This window comes from Lemur catta, chromosome 2 (assembly GCF_020740605.2).
Source record: "Lemur catta isolate mLemCat1 chromosome 2, mLemCat1.pri, whole genome shotgun sequence".
Taxonomy (NCBI): domain Eukaryota; kingdom Metazoa; phylum Chordata; class Mammalia; order Primates; family Lemuridae; genus Lemur; species Lemur catta.
In genome coordinates this window covers 64,817,018-64,836,210 of record NC_059129.1, presented here as the reverse complement: position 1 = coordinate 64,836,210, position 19,193 = coordinate 64,817,018, and the positions used below count along the sequence as shown (strand labels likewise).

At 36.2% G+C, this 19,193-nt stretch overlaps 1 protein-coding gene across 1 annotated transcript in view; it reads left to right on the top strand.

Moving 5' to 3' along the window:
- The window catches only part of KHDRBS2 (KH RNA binding domain containing, signal transduction associated 2), a 511,795-nt gene extending 494,827 nt beyond the window's left edge, over positions 1-16,968 (top strand). The window contains exon 9 of the mRNA XM_045542235.1: positions 15,858-16,968. Coding sequence (XP_045398191.1) covers positions 15,858-15,955 — 98 coding nt within the window. The 3' untranslated portion in view covers positions 15,956-16,968. The remainder of the gene's footprint in view (positions 1-15,857) is intronic.
- The last annotated feature ends 2,225 nt before the right edge of the window (positions 16,969-19,193 follow it).

Genomic DNA, 19,193 nt, shown 5'->3' with positions numbered 1-19,193 from the left:
AAAAGGAAAGAGAAAGAAAGAAAGAAGAGAGAGGGAGAGGGAGAGAGGGAGGGAGGGAGGGAGGGAGGAAAGAAAATAATAATAATAATACCAAGGGCACTCTTTTCCTCATTATGGGGAGCAGTAAAGGAGACGATGGATGCTCCCTGGGTGTTGGGGGCTCCATATGATGAAAGTGTGTGTGTGTGCTGCACCAAGATGGGTAAGGGCAGGTCTACCTGTCAGGAAGAAAGGAGGAATCCTGTCCTCCTTAAAACCAGAGTCAAAAACAAACTAACGTAAGCCTGAGCCCAGAAGAGGAGAAAAATAAACCTTACCATTGCCAATCATAGGCTGATTGCATATGTATATTTTCTCATTTATTTCTTTATAATAAATTGAAATATTAAATATTTTTATCTCCATTTTTATAAGGAAATTGAACAACAGAGATGAAGTCAATATGAGAGTGTAGCTATACTTCTGTTTTTATATTCTCATCAGTGGTTGGAATACCGTTAATTGCTCCTGCCACACGTGGAATAGCTACTAGGCTTTGTAATAAACAACTTATAATGAGGATTAGAGATTATGGAAGTAATCCTTATTAGAAATTATATGTATATCTTCATAATCTAATCTCCATTAGAATCCTGTAGGGAACATACTCATTGTCATATGCATTTTACAGATGAGGAAATGTGGCTTAAAGCATTAAGTAACTTGCCTTAGTTCAGCAAAGAGATAGTGACAGAGCAAGAATGTGAATTCAAATGTATCTGATTGTATTGGGGCTTTTTATCAGAAGGTGGGAGCAGAGTTCAGTGGACCCTGGTAAAAAGAACAGGATCTGGTACTTTAAACCTGAGTTTGTTTAAAAGGAAGAACATAAAACTTTCTTCGTAAATCCTAAATATTCTTCCCTAAATTTAGAGGATTTCTCTAAATCCTGCCAGTGCTGTTTCACTATTTTTAAGGGGAAGGAAGTCTTTTATACTATTTTACAGGGAAAAAAATAAAGAATTAATCCAAAATGAGCACCAGGCTCACTGTCTCCCAAATCTCAGCCTCTCCAGCACCAAATTAACCTATCGTTCACTGCTGTAGAAGATTAGGATATTTTGCAAAACAAATTAAACATATTTTCAGAAATTATTTCACAGAAATATAGGTGTTGGACAAGTTTGCATAGGTCTGGCTCAGTTGGTGAGCTGCCATAGAAAGTATAGCTTTAATTTTGTTCTTTATATATTTTTCACTCACTGGAAGGAAGGGATCAAAGGCATTAGATGGTGTTTAATAAAAGAACTAGCATCCATTACCCAGGGCTTCTTCAAAGCCACACCAGTGGGCCAGCCAGGCCGAGGTGCAAGATTGCCCGGCATTCCAGAGAATCCCCACCTGCCTCTGCAGTACTCTCCGAGCTCAACACAGCAGTAGCTATATTTCTATTGTCCCAAGCACATTCTTAATCATACCAGACTCAGGCCTCATGCCTCGTAAAATTAGTTACTGAGGATGAGAGATGAATAGAACTCAATCTGGTCCTTTCCTTAATTCACTGAAATTTTTGCATACAGGCATTGCTAGGCTCTAGGAATACGATGGTGTATAAGATGGACATCGTCCCCTCCTAGTTCCTGCTGTTTACTGTTAAGAAACTTATGGATACATATAAAAAATTGCAGATTCTAAACCACATGATACAGTAATTCTATACAAGTTCAGAGAACATTCTTCATTTAACAAATATTTGTGTAATGAGTAGCACATTTAAGCTACTGTTCTCAATCCTGGAGATACTGCCGTGAACAATCTCCTAAAGCTTATGTTCTCATGAGAAGACATATTATCATCTATAAATCACTTTTTGACAAATTGAATTTTCATTTGCAAAATACAGTCATAATTTTTTGCACTTGATACATCAATTTCAGGAAAATCATATTTATGAGCTTTACTTTACAGAATTACGTTCACTGAAAGCAACCGCAGGGATGAATTCGATAGTGTCTGACGGGGTAGTTGGTGATAAGAGTTGAGATTTCTATTTCTCAATTATTTACATTTTGAAATGTTAATACCATGTAAGGCAATTGCAAAAAGTGTGTGACTACCATTGCTTCTCAAACCTTCTAATGGAGGTGCAGGGGCTACAATCAGGAGAGCCGGGGCTCACCTCTGTAACGCAATGGGGCTTACGTTGTTCTTCTTCCTTGCCTGATTCTCCTGCTATAGCAAAGTCTAGAGAGAAAGGGTCCATTTTACTTTAGAAGATATGCTTGCCCAGGAGCACTATATTTCATTCTGGGTCAAATTGCAGTTTACCAACAAGCAATTCTGTATACATGGAAAACAGTCAATAAATTCTTCATGATAAAGTAATGAGGAAATATAGAAAGGGATTTGACTATCAGGGCAGAGTCAGGAAGATATTAGTGAGGCAGCAATTCGTACCTGGTAACCCTAGTAACTTTTATTTACCTATTTAACTAACTAAAATTTCTGCCAAAATTGGCCATACTCTCAATGTTGAAAGACTAGACACACATATGCATAAAAATAGATCATTCATTAGGGCCATGATCTCTTCTTTGGCAACTAGGATCCATTATCATTTTCTAACATTACTGAATAGACATAAGTTCAAGAATATCCCTCCATTGAAGGTGTTTTTTTTTCTCATTGAAAATATCAATATGCCAATGCCCTATACATTCTAATCTAGGAAGTGCTGCCTTTTTCTTTTTTTTTTTTTTTTTGAGACAGAGTCTTGCTCTAGCTAGGGCTAGAGTGCCGTGGCATCAGTGAGTAGCTGGGACTACTGGTGGGCACAAACGTGCCCAGCTAATTTTTTCTATTTTTAGTAGAGACAGGGATCTTGCTTTTGCTCAGGCTGGTCTCAAACTCCTGTCTTCAAGCGATCCTCCCTTCTCAGCCTCCCAGAGTGCTAGGATTACAGGCATGAGCCACCGCACCTGGCCATAAGTGCTGCTTGATTTTTGCGTCGAAAGGATAATGATACAGGACAGAATTTAATTGCTTATTATTTTGTTGGGGTTGGGGACTGATATTACAGGGCCCGAGGCAAAGAAATCTAATGCATTGCAAGCTTTCTCTTGGTGCAGATCTTGTAGATAACAATCATATGTGTGCACCACAGTGGAGTTGCAGAAGGAGGCTGCTCATGAGGTAGCATTCCAGCAGCCCAAGGCCCATCCCACTGCCCTGTAATCCTCTAGGCTCAGTATGTACAATCCTTCTGTTGTTATTATACATACTGAGCCACAGAATAGGGGTTGGGAAACTGAACAAAAGCACCTGTATTTTAAATAGTGCACACCTGAAATTAATTTTATTTTTTAAGAATTTCTTTTTGACATAGGTGTTTAAACAGATACATAGGTGTTTAAACAGATACATAGGTCTAATTAATCTGAAAAATGAGGGGTTTTTTTCTACTCTAAAAATAATACACATAGACTGTAGAAAATATAAGTAAAGAAAAAGAATAAAATTTAAATATCCCTGAATTACACTACCGTATTTATTCATTCTTTACTTTTTGTCATAGTATAAAATGTTATGTACCTATTTTAATTTAAAAAAGAGAACACAATATATACTGTTTCATTAAAATATTGCAGAAAAGTTTTTTTCCCACTTCTCAATCATTAAGACTATACCTGGAAAAAATGCAGATTTTAGTATATTTTCATAAGTGCTATCAGAATCAACCATTAATATAATATGTTCATTTGGAAGGATACTCCTTTTTTATGCATAACCAGAAAATGAAATACTTACATGTCAACCTCATATGGTCATGAGATTTAAATTTCGAGAATCCTCATGTTTTCATATCCTGTACAGGTAGTAGAGCAAGGACCAAGTCAAACAACAGAGAATTGTAAGAACTTAGTATTGTAAACTTGAAGCTCAATTAAATTAATATGTATTGTGTGCACTCAGGTTTTGGTATTAAGTATTGTGTAGCAGGATATTAGGTATTAGGTACTTGGTGATAGGTTGCTCATCCTATGATACCCAAATGGGCAGATGATAAAATATAAATGTACATGTGGAGCAGTGATTTAAAGATCCACTCAAGTCAAATATCAATTGATGTTTTTTCATTGATTTTCTATACCTCACAAATTAATTCATATCCATATATGGCTTATCTTTAATGAACTGTGCACAATCTTTTAAATCAGTAATGATTATTCCAAAATATAAATCTTGTATCTCCACTTATTTGTTCACTTCCTGAACAAATCCTGAATCAGTAACTCCTCTGCTACACTTTAGTTGTATCATGAATACAGATACTAAATCCCAGTGGAATCTCTGCATTTTTACAAAATGAATAGCCTCCATTCTGTTTCCCGGCAACTCCCCAGACTTGGACAGTTGTGTAAGGAGACTCACAGTCAGTTGTCCCAGGCATCTTGCTCTCCTGCTCGCATTGGCAGAAAGAACCGTGGGGGCAGGTGAAGGCACTGGGTGAGGAAGCAGGCAGGCTCTCCAGAATAGCAGCATCCTGCATTCCAAAGACTCAAACATGGAATCTGTACTCTCTCACTTAGGCTTCCTCTGGAAATGGTTTGAAATAAGCCAGAGGAAATAAAAATCCGATCCTTCAATGCAACTTTGAATTTTCATACGTTATGCTTTTTGCATCACCAAATTAAAATTCTGTTTGTCTCTTTTGGGCCCATATTTCATCATTCAATTAACAGATCTGTTGACTTTGAGAAAATCATGTATCCTTTTAGGTTTCATCACAACTAAATTATTCAAGATATTTGCAGACAATTTAATGTTGAATATTAAAACTATTTTTCTGGCAACAATGTAAATATAAATGTAAATATTAAAATTATAAATTAATATTATCAAAATATAATTATCTTATTTATTATAAATATTATTCAATATTTAATGTGCTTGTATTAAATATTTAATTTGTATTAAATTTATTATTAAATTAATATTTAATATTACATTTCCAATGATTTGAATTTATTTTGGGAGCATAAATATTTGACTTACAGGAATTCCAAATTAGTTTCTGCATTTTTAAAATATTTCCTAATTTGTCAGAGGCACAATACTGGTTTTGGATGAGTCTGAATAGCTCATAATTCAATAAGAATGCATTTTAAATACAGTGCATACATTACCTTAGCTAAGCAATGCTTCACATAAGAAACACCTTCTAAATTCTCTCTGAGACAGACAACTAAGAATGGACAGCAATATTCTCTTCCCAGAGAACAGACCTATTTATTAAAATGTATTTAATGTATGAACTGAAGAGCTAATTGTGCACCCATTCTTTAGCGGCATTTTAGATGACAGCTGTGTGGAAGCAAGGAGGATAATATTAATACACTGTCTTGAAATGAATGAAAGCGAAAAGAATTTTTGTGCCATATTTTAGGGCATTTGAGTGCCTCACTTCAAGTCAATTGCAGAACACGAACATATTCATTTTGTGTCGAGGAGCTGGAATGATTATTATCCCAGTGTGAAAATAAGCCTTGCATTGATTAATCTGTGAAAACAGCAAAGGAAAATGAAGCCAATTGGCATTCTTGCCAGCCATGTGATGATTCAAGAACAAAGACTATCTATTTTTAATAGTAAAGAGAAACATAAATTTGGGAAAATTGATTTTACAAATGGAAATGAGTTATATTAATGTTGGCAAGAATTTAATAGTCATTTAAAAATAATGTATGTAAATAATTTATTTTTCTTGATACTTATTAATATTGAAATTGTTATACAATAAGTTATGGAGAAAAAAATCACGGTGCTTTAATTTTTATTGTAGATTTTTCAACTTTAAGTGGAAAGTAAGATGTCCTAGTGAAACTGGACTTCTAAAGTATTTTAAAATTCAGTTGTAAAATTAATTTTAAAAGTAGCTTTCTCTTTTTTACTATTTCAGAGGTTGCAATTAGATGGATATCTGATTCAATTAGTGTCAATAATAGATGAAGATCATGTTGCCTAGACAAGAAACAATCAAAAGAGCAGTACACCACTACTTCACTGCTTATATTGCTAATTTTAGGTCAAATGTATTTACAATTTGGATTTTGTTTTAAAGTATGCACTCCTTAAGTCAATAATTTTAGGCAAAATTAAAACTTATTTTTATGTATTTTAGCAATTATTAACCTTGACTACACATTTTTAGAATCACGTGGTGAGCTCTGAAAAAAATACCACTGTCCAGTTTCCACCGCAGATCAGCTCTCTCACAATCTGGAGACGAGAACTGGCCATCAGGATTATTGAAAAGTTTCCTGGGTGGTTCCGCTGTAAGTTAGCATTGAGAATAAGTTTTAGGTAGACACATACATGGGATTACAATAAAAAGTAGCTTATGATCTTAATATGTAATAGCCATCCTTTGGTAATTATCTTTAAAATTTTCGTCACAATAATAAGACAAAATTATTCTTGAAACCCACTTTTCCCTGTCAGTATTTGCTTCTCATGACTACTGAAAAGTTCAATAGTCAATTGTATGCCAGTCATTGACATTTTTAAAGGTAACACATAATTTATGCACAGGCCACTTTTATAACACTGAGTATTTTGGAAGCAATAAATCCACTTAGAAAAAACTACAAGCTTAAGTAGTGCAAAATATAATTTGCTTCCTTTTTGTACAATTTTGTGTTGAACAGTTAAATCTGAACCTTTATGTTCTCTAAAATTCCCCAACAGACAGAGTCCACAAAAAATTATAGTCCATGTGCATCTAACACCACCCTTGCTGAGACAATAAAACAAGACATAGGAAAGGTTTTTTTTTTTTTTTAATCATTTTTTTTTCTGCTGAGTAAATGGCTCAATCATTTTAACTAAGAGGGAGAAGAGAGTTGAGTGATTATTGTCTGAATCTTGGGGGTGAACAGATTACGTACAAAAAAGTATAATTAATATGAGATAGATTCATATTTGGAATATAGAAAAAAATGAACTACTTTTAAAACACAAAGCACAGAATACAAAATAAAAAGCTGGGAAAAATTTTCTTGCCAACATGGAAGTACACCAGCTAAGAAAAAATATATTCAGGGGATGTGCCACCTTAAGGCATTTTTATAGAATTTCCATAGTTTGAAGAGACTTCTATGTTTTTTAAAAGAGGGCATGGGTTAGAGAAAAAAAAGAATATGATACATTTTTCTGAAATAAATGTGCTAGACTTCATTTATCAAAATGCCATAATTTATTGAATGACTCAGTAGGAATATACATGTGTGTGTGTATGTGTGTGTGTACACACGCACATATATATGGACTGCTGAAAAACTATGACAGTTGAAAATGTAATTATAATTATTGATGACTTATATCCAATGCCTTTTTGTATTCAACAAATGACTTAACTGTACTGGTACCTTGTGAAACCTTTAATTCAGTTGGTAACAAGATGTGCCAGAAAACAAACAAACTAAAAACAACTAGAATAGTTAGGTCAGTCTCTCTGTAGCCTGTGATTGTCCAGGAAGATCAGAGGAGAAGCTCCCTCATGCTCAGGGCAGTGCAGCTGCAGGCAATAGACAGGTACTCCAGGAGGCTTTAGGCGTCAGAAGTTCTGGCACAGATAGCTTCAGTCAAAGGGCTAAGATTCAGGCTGTTAACGAGATTGGAGAGGACAAGCAAAGAGATAGGGAGGCACCCATAGTTAGGCCAACTTAACAAGTTAAGGGCACATTTTTCCCCAAAATCACTCTCACTTCATGCACCAGTCATAAATTTGGGGGAGTCCAGGCCACTCTCACTTCTGACCAGCTGGCTACCTTCTCAGGTTTGATAATTTGCCAGAACAACTCACAGGACTAAGGGAATGCTGTACTTACAATTACGGTGCTATTATAGCAAAGGGTACACATCAGAACCAGCCAAAGGGAGAGACAGGTAGAGAAAAGGCAAAGTCTGGGGGGTCCCAAACATGAAGTTTCCAACATCTGCTGGGTCACATTATCCTCCCAGCCAACCAGGGAAGCTCACACAAGCCTCAGTGTCTAGAGGTTTCATTGTGTTTTCATTAGGTAGACATGATTGATTGAATCATTTCAATATCACTTCCCTCCTCAGGCTGGGCTGATATCTCAAAGGCCAAGCCTAAATCTTCTAATCTTATTGTTGGTCTTTCTGGCATGACCAGCCCCCACCTTGGGTCATCTCGTTACATAAACTATCAGGTGGTTGAAGGGGCCCTCCATGAATAACAAAGACATTCCAATCGCCTGGGAAATTTTAGGATTTAGAGATTACCTTCCAGTAACCAGGGACAAAGACTAGCTGAAATCTTTATTATATGCAAGTGGTGAGAGCCATTTATCAACCTGGGGAAGCAGGCAAGAAACACATTGGGGCAAAAGCAGAGGCAGTTAGAGCAGGTCATTCAGCAAGAATAACATTTTGCAGAGCTTAAGGCCTGATTATTTCTAATGGCCATTACTTAGTGTTGGTTGGAGAATACACACTGAGCTCATTTCTGTTCTCAGGAATAGAAATGATGGATGGAAGGGGAGTGAGATAATCAAGCAGGTTAATGACAAATTTTGTCTCTATTCTATGAGGCTATGTCATCAAGCCTACCTTCTTCACTGAATTAAAGAAAGTCGTGGAATTCTTTGAAAAGAGAATTATACCATATTACTTTATATCACCATTTTTATTCTCCCTTTTATTATTTTTTATATTATGAAGTCCGCATGTACATTTCAAAAAGCCTATGGCTGCATTGTGCAGGCTTTTGAATGATTCAGGATTTTATTTGACGGTAATGAAAGTATTTTTTAGATGCTACTCAGACAACCTTCTACATTGTGTCCAATTATCATTCACCATTTTTTTCTGTACCTTCCATTTTGGAAATCCTTTCTCTAACTGGCTTCTTTGTCTCCTTTTTACGTAGATGAGATCTTAACTCCAAAGCAAGAAGATAGATACATACTTGTTTGAAAATATTCAGAATCACTGGCCCATATTATTCTACATCTGCAAGATACTATACAGCAGAATCAAGAATAAAATAAAAGTTTAAGTTTTAATGATATAGAGAATGTATCAGCTATTAATGGATGGTAATTAGAAATAAAATGATACAGATTGAGTCAATTTATCAAATACAATAATGTATAGGATAGAGGCTAAAACAGAGTAGGCCATATAAAAATACCACCACCACCGAGGAGCTTGAATTACAGTGATTCTTCCTAAAATCCCAAACCATGGTGGCCTCATCTGGGAACACAGAAGCTTGTAAAAACCACCCAGTGAAAGCTGAACTACCTGGAATGCTGCTCTTGGCTCAGCCTGAAGTTTGTTGGGCATTTTTTTTAACCCTCCTAGAGCTCACAATTTGAACTAGTGGTAATTCAAATGAACTAAGCTTAGACCCAGATGATAAAATTGTGAAACCAGGTTATGATATGGAGATTAGGTATGTACATGAAGTAAACTGGATGTATTAAACAAGGAAAAGGATAAAGTAGAGAAAAGTTAAGAAAAAATGGCCCTAGGATTACCAAAGGGGGCTTGCAGCAAGCAAGAGGCAGAATCAGAATTCCAATGCAGGGCTGGCTGCAGGACTTCTGGGACTGCCATTTGAACTGAAGGCATCCGTCTGAGGGAAGCCTGTGGCCTATTTAAAGGTCTAAAATGAAGATGTAAAATATTTAAATATAATAAATTTATTCAATAAGTAATTACAAGTGCCTGCCATGGGTATCATAAGATTCTAGTAGAGAAAAGAATGCCTTGAAGGCCCATGCCCTTTGTTACTCTCTAAATGGATCATCCCAAGTGATAGTTTTTTCTGACAGAGACTATCTCATTAAAAATTTGAAAAAGTGACAGAGGCTGTAAATGCTTCCCAGAAGCTGACTGAATTTCCTGAAAGCATAAATGATAGTGAACTGAAAGTTAACCACACTTCTTCTTGGAATATAATGCACCATGTGTATTTTTCATCTGTGAAATTAGGTGCTGGCCATCCATCCTTCTCCTTTGGTACTATTCTCTTCCCCTCTGCATCTTAAAACAATAAACTCTGCAATTACAAATAGAGGGAATGCAAATCGTGCAGATGAAATGGTTGAGCCATTCCATTCCAAAATGACATTAATATTTTAAAATGCTTAGAGCACAGCAGATAACCCTGCCTTCCACTTTGCATGAATGAACAACACCTAGGTTTGCACCTTAACACATTTAGTTTAAGCAGCCCACATTCTTGTTAACAAAATTAAAACTACACCCTTACTCATATGGCTAATTAATTGTTGTTAGAATCACTAATTATTATATAATCCTAGGGGAATAAAATAAATTAAGTCCTGTTTTCTAGGCAAAAAAAATAAAAATGAAGAAAAAAGAAAAGGAAGAGGCAAAGGAGGCTCCGATGAAAGGGGTGGTAGAAAGATGGTAAGGCAATTATAGGTAAAAATTCTGTGTCTTCCCAACAACTAAACTTTCTGATCTATAATTTCCTCATTGTTATAGTGAATTACAACAACAGCAAAACATCTAACTTAACGTACTCTTTTGGAATATATAACCTTAAAATAACACATATGTATATATTTGAAAGGTGTTTTAAGTAGAATGATATTCCTTAGAGACATCTGAAACTTAACTGAGACCAACAAACTGAGTGGCTCAGAACCAGGGTGAATTTTAATCAACCATGTTGTAATGCTCTTACATGATTTGCAAACCAAAAACATTAGCAGTTTGTCACAATAGAGATTAACTTAGGTTTCCTGCTTTAGTTGTGGTTTATGCATGTTGATTTACAGTGTACCAAAAATAAATAGCATGAGCTGCCCTCTTTTGTTGTTGTGGGTTTAAAAAAACATTCTTTTGAGATTCCTTTTCAGATTTCAGAAATCTGACACACAGAGCTATGTAGGACTGGCAAAGTGTGAACGTGATAGCTGTGTCCCCGGTAATCTCCATGGTATCCTATATGCTTTCTGAACTGATCCCTAAAATTAATTTCCCCTGAAGGTGACATTTTAAAACTACTTCCTGAAAAATAAACATTAAAGTTTACTTCCCAGGTACTTAAATAATGCCTGCTTTTCCTAAATTGGCTCTTCGTTCCTATGCTTCATGTTTTTCCCAAAAACCTGGGTGTTTACAGTATCTCTGGAACAATAATAGAACACAGTTTTTGCAACTTTAAAAATCATCCAGATTTTTCTTTCCCACTGTGAATCCTCCCCAAAGTACCTGGTCCCATTGCAGAGATGAGAACGCATAGAAAAATGCACACCTCTTAATAGGCCTGATTTTGCTGAGAGCACAGTATTTGAGAGGCAGAAGCTTTTGCAGTCACTAGAGTAACATTTAAGGTATAAGAAGAGTTACCTGGGTAATTTATACTCTTCTATCAAAGTAAAATGTTCCTCAGTGATGCTGATTAGCATGTAATGGAGATGCACTCTAGGCAGTCTGTAAAACTTGATTCACTGGGTAAAATACCAATCTGAGTTAATAAAAAAAAACCAGAGGAACTTTTAAAATAATTATTGATATATATTAGATACATGCAATGTGACAACGTAATTGCTAACAATGTGCTTCTGAATAGTCCTGTTTTACTTGTTTTTCATAATTGATTTTAAAATTCCTCTTTTATTTAGTAGCACCATCTATTTATATGAACCCTACAAACATTTATGGTGTTCTTACTATGTGTCTACCACGGTAGGTGGTTTCTCCTCTCATAGATCTTAGAGTCCAGTTTAGAAACAAGGCCAAATGATACAAAATAATTAATACAGGAAAGCCTTTAAAGAAAGTGAATTCTCTTAGATAAGTTAAACAGCACCTGTGTTCTTACTGAGTATATTTGCTCAGAAAATCCCTTCTTTGAGATGATTAAATGTTAGAGTTCAATCCAAGTTCAAATGAATGATGAAAGTTAGTAGTTTTCTCCTCTATACTTTCTCTGGCATTTTCTTAAAATATCAGTTATAATTGTGTTGTAATCTATGAAATCGGATGTTAATTTTCCCTTTTAATCTTTTTTAAGGCTCTTTAACTGTCCTCATACATAGGGCATAGTATAGTGACTGGCACATAGGAGATCTTCAGTAAAGAAAAAAATGTATTTAGTGATGCTTTATTATTCATATAATAAACATGAATTTATTTCATATACTATATGATACCTTAAAATCTGAATTGGGAAGCCAAGAAATGGTGACAATTTGATCTAGTCACTGAGTCATATCCTAATTTGTCATTTCCAGATCCAAAATTCTGCAACCCATTCCGGTAATTTCAATTCCGTTGATAATTATTTGGCATCTTCTCTGTGGAGTAATTTGTTATTTGCTCAATTCACATTCATAACCTAGCTAGTGCTTCTCATATGACAACGATCTTGATTTGAGAGCATCTTACTTCGTCATTAAACAAAAAAAGAACTTCTAAATTTCATTATCTGCCATGATTTTTTAAAAATGGCATCCTAGACTATATCACAGGACCAGACACAATTGGCCAGGACTCCAAAATTTGTAGGAAGTCTTAAAATATTTTAAATCCACTTGTCTGCTGAATCCTTCTTTATCTAGACATCCAAAGAGGACAGATAAATTCTAAGTCCACTCCTGGACCTTTATAACTTCATATTTCAGAGAAACCCCCTCACGTGGGACTTTATCATAATTTGTCTCTCCTTATGTTTGGGTCTTTTCCATGCTCAGAGTTCCATGGTGAACTCAGGCTACAATCCCTTTGGATTCCTAAGAATCCCTTCTATCTCTGATACTTGCAGTAAAAAAAATCCAGAAGCCTAAAGATCACTGGTGAGGGACACAAAGTTCAATGACACACTAAATGGTGACATTGGAAAAACATTCATTGAGTCAGTACTCTCCAAAGAATGTAATTTCAAAGACTATAATTTATCTGAAAAACTGGCTTGTATTATTACATGGTAATTGGAAATGTGTGACTGTATGTAAACATTCTGATATTAGGAAAGATACAGATGAATGAAATTTGGCACAAATAGAAATAATAATTTTCCTGATCTCAATTGACTAGTGTTACTGAGAACATATAAACAATGGAACCAAAATCTGAATTAAGTCTTAATTAAATATGAAGTGAATAAATCCTTGATTTCCTCTGCTAATGGTTAGAAATCTTGGAAAATTTGAAACCTATTTTGCCTCTACAGGAATTCATTTTGGCTGACTTTTACCTTCCTAGTTGCAGTTATTGTAAACTAATAGTATTTCCCATTTTCCTAGCCTTGAGCAAAGAGGAAAGTGAAAGAGAACAGTATTAATTCACACATAGAGAATTATAAAAGAGCACATTTTTACACAATGAAGCATAATGTTTTTGTACTTTTTTGTAAAGGGATTCCACTGTGATTGTTCCCTTGAATTCAGTAGTGAAACACTTTTGCTACTTTGATAACTAACCCTTTTGAGTACCAAGTCTGACTTTGTAGCAAATATATAAAATTTTGCTATAGAGCTTTTAAAATAAGTGTCAAATTTCTTCACCTCAACTGCTGCTGTTTTGTTTAGGTTGTCATTGGAAGTTCTTTCTACCTTGTAGTTTCCACATTTATTCCTTCATTCATCCTTTGTTCATGCAGCCTTTCATTAGACCCTAACTGGGCACTGCATTTTTTCCAGGCATTGGGGATACAATGGTGAACAGTGACACTCCCTATTCCAGTGTTGGCTAACAGAAAATGAAGTTTTAGTTCATCAATTAACTGCCCTAGAGCTTTAGAAAACGTCAAGTAAAGCCAATATGCCTGTATCAAAATATTCCATGTACCGAGTCAATGAGTTTTATTAAACACTTGGGTCCTCTGTGGCAAGTCCCCAGGACTTAAGTCAATTTAAAATTCTGAAATATCTAGGAATGGATGTGGCAGGCATTTCTGTCACTGTGCTCATGGCCGTTCCGCTATTTTGCTGGAACGTTTACCAGGAACATTAGAATCTGAGAAGGGACCCAGGACTTCCATTTCCTGAGAAAACTTGAAACTATGTTACCTCAGCTCTTAACTCCCATAGAGCTGCAGTCAACAGCCCAAGATGGCGGCCTGGTACTGATCTGTGGGCTGCTGGGAACCAGTCCTCAGGGCAGGAGGTGAGCAGCAGGCTAGCGTGGGAAGCTTCATCTGTATTTACAGCTGCTCCCCATCGCTCACATCACCGCATAAGCTCTGCCTCCTGTCAGATAAGTGGCGGCATTAGAGTCTCATAGGAGCAGGAACTGTATTGTAAACTGCGCGTGCGAGGGCTCAAGGCTACGCACTCCTTCCTTATGAGAATCTAATGCCTGATGACATGAAGTGGAGCTGAGGCAGTGATGCTAGTGCTGGGGAGCAGCTGCAAATACAGATTATCATTAGCAGACAGGTTTGGCTGGACAATAAATGTAATGTGATTGAATCATTCCAAAATCATCCCCCACATGGGCTGTGGAAAAATTGTCTTCTGTGAAACCTGTCCCTGGTACCAAAAAGGTTGGGGACCACTGCTGTGGACCCATGCATGAAATCTGCTCTCCACGAGGAACTAAATTCTGATTATAAGACAAAGATAATCTAGTTTCCAAAATCACATAAAATGTCACCATAAAACAAATGTTAAGTTTCTTTAAAGATGGACTACATTTTTTCCCCTCTGGACATAGACTTTAGCTCTTTTCCACAGTACTTAAAAGCTTGGTTGCTTGTTTCTTGGTTTTTGGCTAGGTTCGGAAACATTGAGGGTACTGGAACTCTGATTAACAGGTAAATGAGGAGTCTTCCTAGGGTACTAATACCTCTTTATTTTCTGAGTTATTTGGAAAAACTCACTTTTTTTTTTTACTCATTTCACTGCTTAAAATTTTCTCAGCTCCGTCCTGCTTGCCTCTCATTAACTTTGTCTAGTACAGGTTAGCACAATACATCTCAACCCTGGACCACATCAATATCATCTGAGGAGCATCTGAAAAACACCAAACCCTAGATCCCACCTGAGGAGTTTTCTAATCAGTTGGTTTGGGGGACAGAGAAGGGACATCAGTTAGTTTTGGTTTTGTTTGTTTGTTTAAGATTCCCAGGAGACTCTCAAGTTAATCAAGTGCTAAGAACCACTGGGCTACTATATATATATTTTTTTTTTAATATATTTTTTTTTTGAGACAGAGTCTCACTCTATTGCCCAGGCTAGAATGCCATGGCGTCAGCCTAGCTCACAGCAACCTCAAACTCCTGGGCTCAAGCAATCCTCCTGCCTCAGCCTCCCGAGTAGCTGGGACTACAGGCTTGCGTCACCATGCCTGGCTAACTTTTTCTATATATATTTTTAGTTGTCCATATAGTTTCTTTCTATTTTTAGTAGAGATGGGGTCTCACTCTTGCTCAGGCTGGTCTCGAAATCCTGAGCTCAAACAATCCACCTGCCTCGGCCTCCCAGAGTGCTAGGATTACAAGCGTGAGCCACGGGCCCGGCCTCCAATTTTTTCTAGAACTCTGTATGAAAAGACTAAACGAGGAGCGATTTACACTGATACGCCTCCATTTTGTGGCACTGACATGTAACATACAATAAAGGTATAGTTATTCAAGGACTTTGACTTTCTCTTCTTTGAAAAATATCCTGAAAGTTTAAAGTTTAATTACAAGTGGCTGTGTATACACACACGCACACATACACACACACTTTTCGATGAGTAGTAAGGTTTTAGCTTTCAGTGTTGAGATCTTCCGTTTCTCTTTATCTTGGTCGACTAGTGTGCCTTAAGTGATTATTTCTGATAACTGTGTGGTCATATGTATGTTACTGTCCTTCTCTTGTTCATAGCACCAGAAGAATGGGCCGCGACCCGCTCCAGCTTGAAGGCACCACCACCGAGGTCAGCCAGAGGGGGCTACAGGGAACACCCCTATGGTAGATATTGAAGGTCCTCCTCACCTGGGACCTCGCCTCAGAGACAATTCATAGCCTGTGGTCTCCACAGAAACAGCAACAAGACAAGTAATAGTCCTTTTTTTGTTTGTTTTTTTCTATTCTAGGGATAACTGCTCATGATTATTCCCGTATATTTCTTGTATTTCCCTCTATACTGTTGGTGTGACATTGACACTAGTATTATTTTACAAAACGGACTGAAAGAGACATTGGCAAGCATAGTCTGTAAGCTTTTCAGTAGGGTGATACTCTCTTGGTTGTTTTTCATTGTTGTGTGTAATCTTTTTTTCTTTTTTCTTTTTTCTTTCTTTTTTTTTTTCTTAAGAAAGAGCATGAATCTGTTAACAGATTTTGAGTCTCAACCAACTAGCAGAAACTTTGTTTAGGGTCGCTAAAAGACTGTAATATGATTTTTGAACTAGCTGATAATAAAGTTGTAGATAAGATGTTTTAACCTGTCTTTTAATATCTGTTAGTTAGATGAAGATGTTCGATATTAAGTTTGTAAATTTAATTTTAAATGCTGTTTTAATGGGGTTGAAAACAAGCAGCTACTGTATGTATGTAGCTAACTGAATTTGTTCAGTGTTTTAACCTGTATTTGTTAAAAAAGAAAAAAAAACACACATAAAGTTCCATGTGTAAGCTTCTCTAAATAGGAAACCACAATTTGTCAAATATGTTTGCCATAATTTGTCAATAAAGCTGAAAACTTTTGTAAAAACTAAATTTGGAATTACTTGTTTTCTAGCTTTAAATGCCTGCTTTATTTCTTCTTCAAGAGATGCCTAAAATGTTTTCTATTTAAAAATTACAAAAATGAACCCAAGCCTGTTTTAAGATATTTGTGTAATACTTAAAAATGTATTAATAACTTATGGTTGTTAAATAATTTAAAAGTTAACAAACTAAACTGTTACATGAATCATGGTTAGTAAACACTAATGTATAACATGTTAATGGAAAAAAATGGATTTAGAATAATAAATGGATTTTAAACTATCCTCTAAGCTTTATCTTGCTAAACACAAATTCTGATTGACTTGTTTGCATTAGCATGTCTCTCGTGAGAAAGAGTAATGGAGTATAAAGAGGTAAGATTACCACTTACCACTGTCTAAATGCCTAGTTCTTCAACCTTTGAGTTTCCCCGCACATTAAATATCCCATCCAACATGTAAGCATTGCGTAGATTCACTTTATTGTTTTCACTCAAAGGAGTGCGTGGACTTCATTTGCGTAGTTTATAACAATTTGTTTTGACAAACAAATCATCAGTGTCACTGGCCAGTTGTTGCTATTCAACCTCAAAAACTTTATTTGTAATTTTCAGTGCTAAATATCACCTCCCTTGAAGGCAGTTTAGAGGGCTGATATTTCTTTTGAGACTATCAGACTTGATGGCTGATGATTATTAAGGAAATATGTCGCAGGACTCAAAGGATGACTAAACGTTAAACAGGTAACACTAATAGTAACTCTGTAATTTTGCCTATGCACCAGTAATGTTAAATATTCTCAGTTATTTAGTTCCTGATAGTTAAAAAAGTAAACCTACAAAAACATAACAAATAGGTCTATAGGCTATTAAAACAACTAATTAACATTAACTAGAGGCATCAAAATTATTTTACAATATCTAACCCTCAAGGCAATAAACAGAACTAAAATTAACAATAATAGTAATGCAACTCTTGCTAACATCAAACGTAAGCTAAATTTTGATGGAAAAAAAAAGAAAGTGAAAGACTTGATGGTAGGGATGAATGCCAAAACTGTTAATCTTTTAAATACAGTTTTTTTGTGTATGGTGGCTTTTTGTCGATGTGATTGGTTTACTTTTTTGCTGCTAACCAGCTTAGGCATATTGCTGTTCAGTTTTTGCAGCTGGAGTTGCATGCTAATAGTTTTATGAAGTGTGTGTCTGTCATCAATTAAAATTGTAAATATTTGCCTTGTACAAAATGCTGTTGAGTTACATTTAATTTTCTTTTTCTATTCTTTCTCACTATTTCAGGTACCCACAAGCACAGAATACATTATTGAATAGCAGATGTGATGGGCTAAGGATGGAGGTAAGCTTATTTTTTGGTCTTCTTTGAAACAGATAAATTTCATCAACATGATAAAAGATGAAGCTATCATAGTGAGCTAAAACACCTAATGCCACTTGTTGAACTACTGAAAAGGCTTAGATTGTTGTCAAGGAAGTAGCTATTTTGATCTTCTTTGAAATAAAGTGATATGGCTTGGTAATTACCTGGCGAGCCTTTCTGGGTTTATTCAGAAGCTTGTCAAATGAAACGTGAATTAGTACATAATCTTCAGCCCTTTTCTTTGCTATGAACTGCTATAATATATACTACCTCTTGCAAATTGTACAAAGAAAGAGGATTAACACTTTTACTCTACAGATATAAGAGCAGGAACTCACAATCATTGGCTAAGATGAAGGGAAGGGAAAGGGTAGTTTGTAACCAACCCCCTGTCAATGAGAGTCAAATAAAATAACTGAACACTACTATTATTTTCCCCATTTATCCCACTGGATTGATCAATAAGTGTTTTGTTTCTCATCTGTCCTTCTACTTGATTTAGCAAATAGCTACTGAGCACTACTGGAAATTGAGACTTCATTGTGATGCCCAAGGAGTTGAAAACTGTAGCCAGTAGACTTCACACTGAAAACAATGCAAGGACAGTTGTGAAATCCACAGGCTGAGCTAATGCTCAGGGAATTGAAATGACCTCGTATGATATTTGAAGCAGGCCTAAAAACTCCAAGCTTTCTCTTTCTGGGTCTGGTCCTGTTTTTACTGCACAAATATCCCTAATACAGGTTAGCTTTAAAGAAGTGCCATAGGGGAGGGATGTGAGAGCCTGGAGCGCCTTTGTGATGGGGGTGGTGGCGACAGAGACTGAGGAAGCCACGAGGTGGACTGGAATAAAAGGGGTTGTATGTCGGTGAAGACAGGAGCACCTCCTGGTGCAAGGAATAGGCTGCCTCAACTCGTGCAGCTGGGAAAGTCCAGTCAGGATCTGAGAGGAAGGCGGGAGCTCAGTGGGTCCCCAGGGCCAGTTCTGCGAAGGCACAGAGCAAGAGCAAAGCCTGCGGCGCCAGTCAGGTCCCCGTTCTAAGTACTGTGTAGAATTGCTCAGATTTTATGAGGAAAAGTCAGAAGAAACCTCTACAGGTTTGAAGTAAAGAAGGAGAGCTATTCCTAAGGA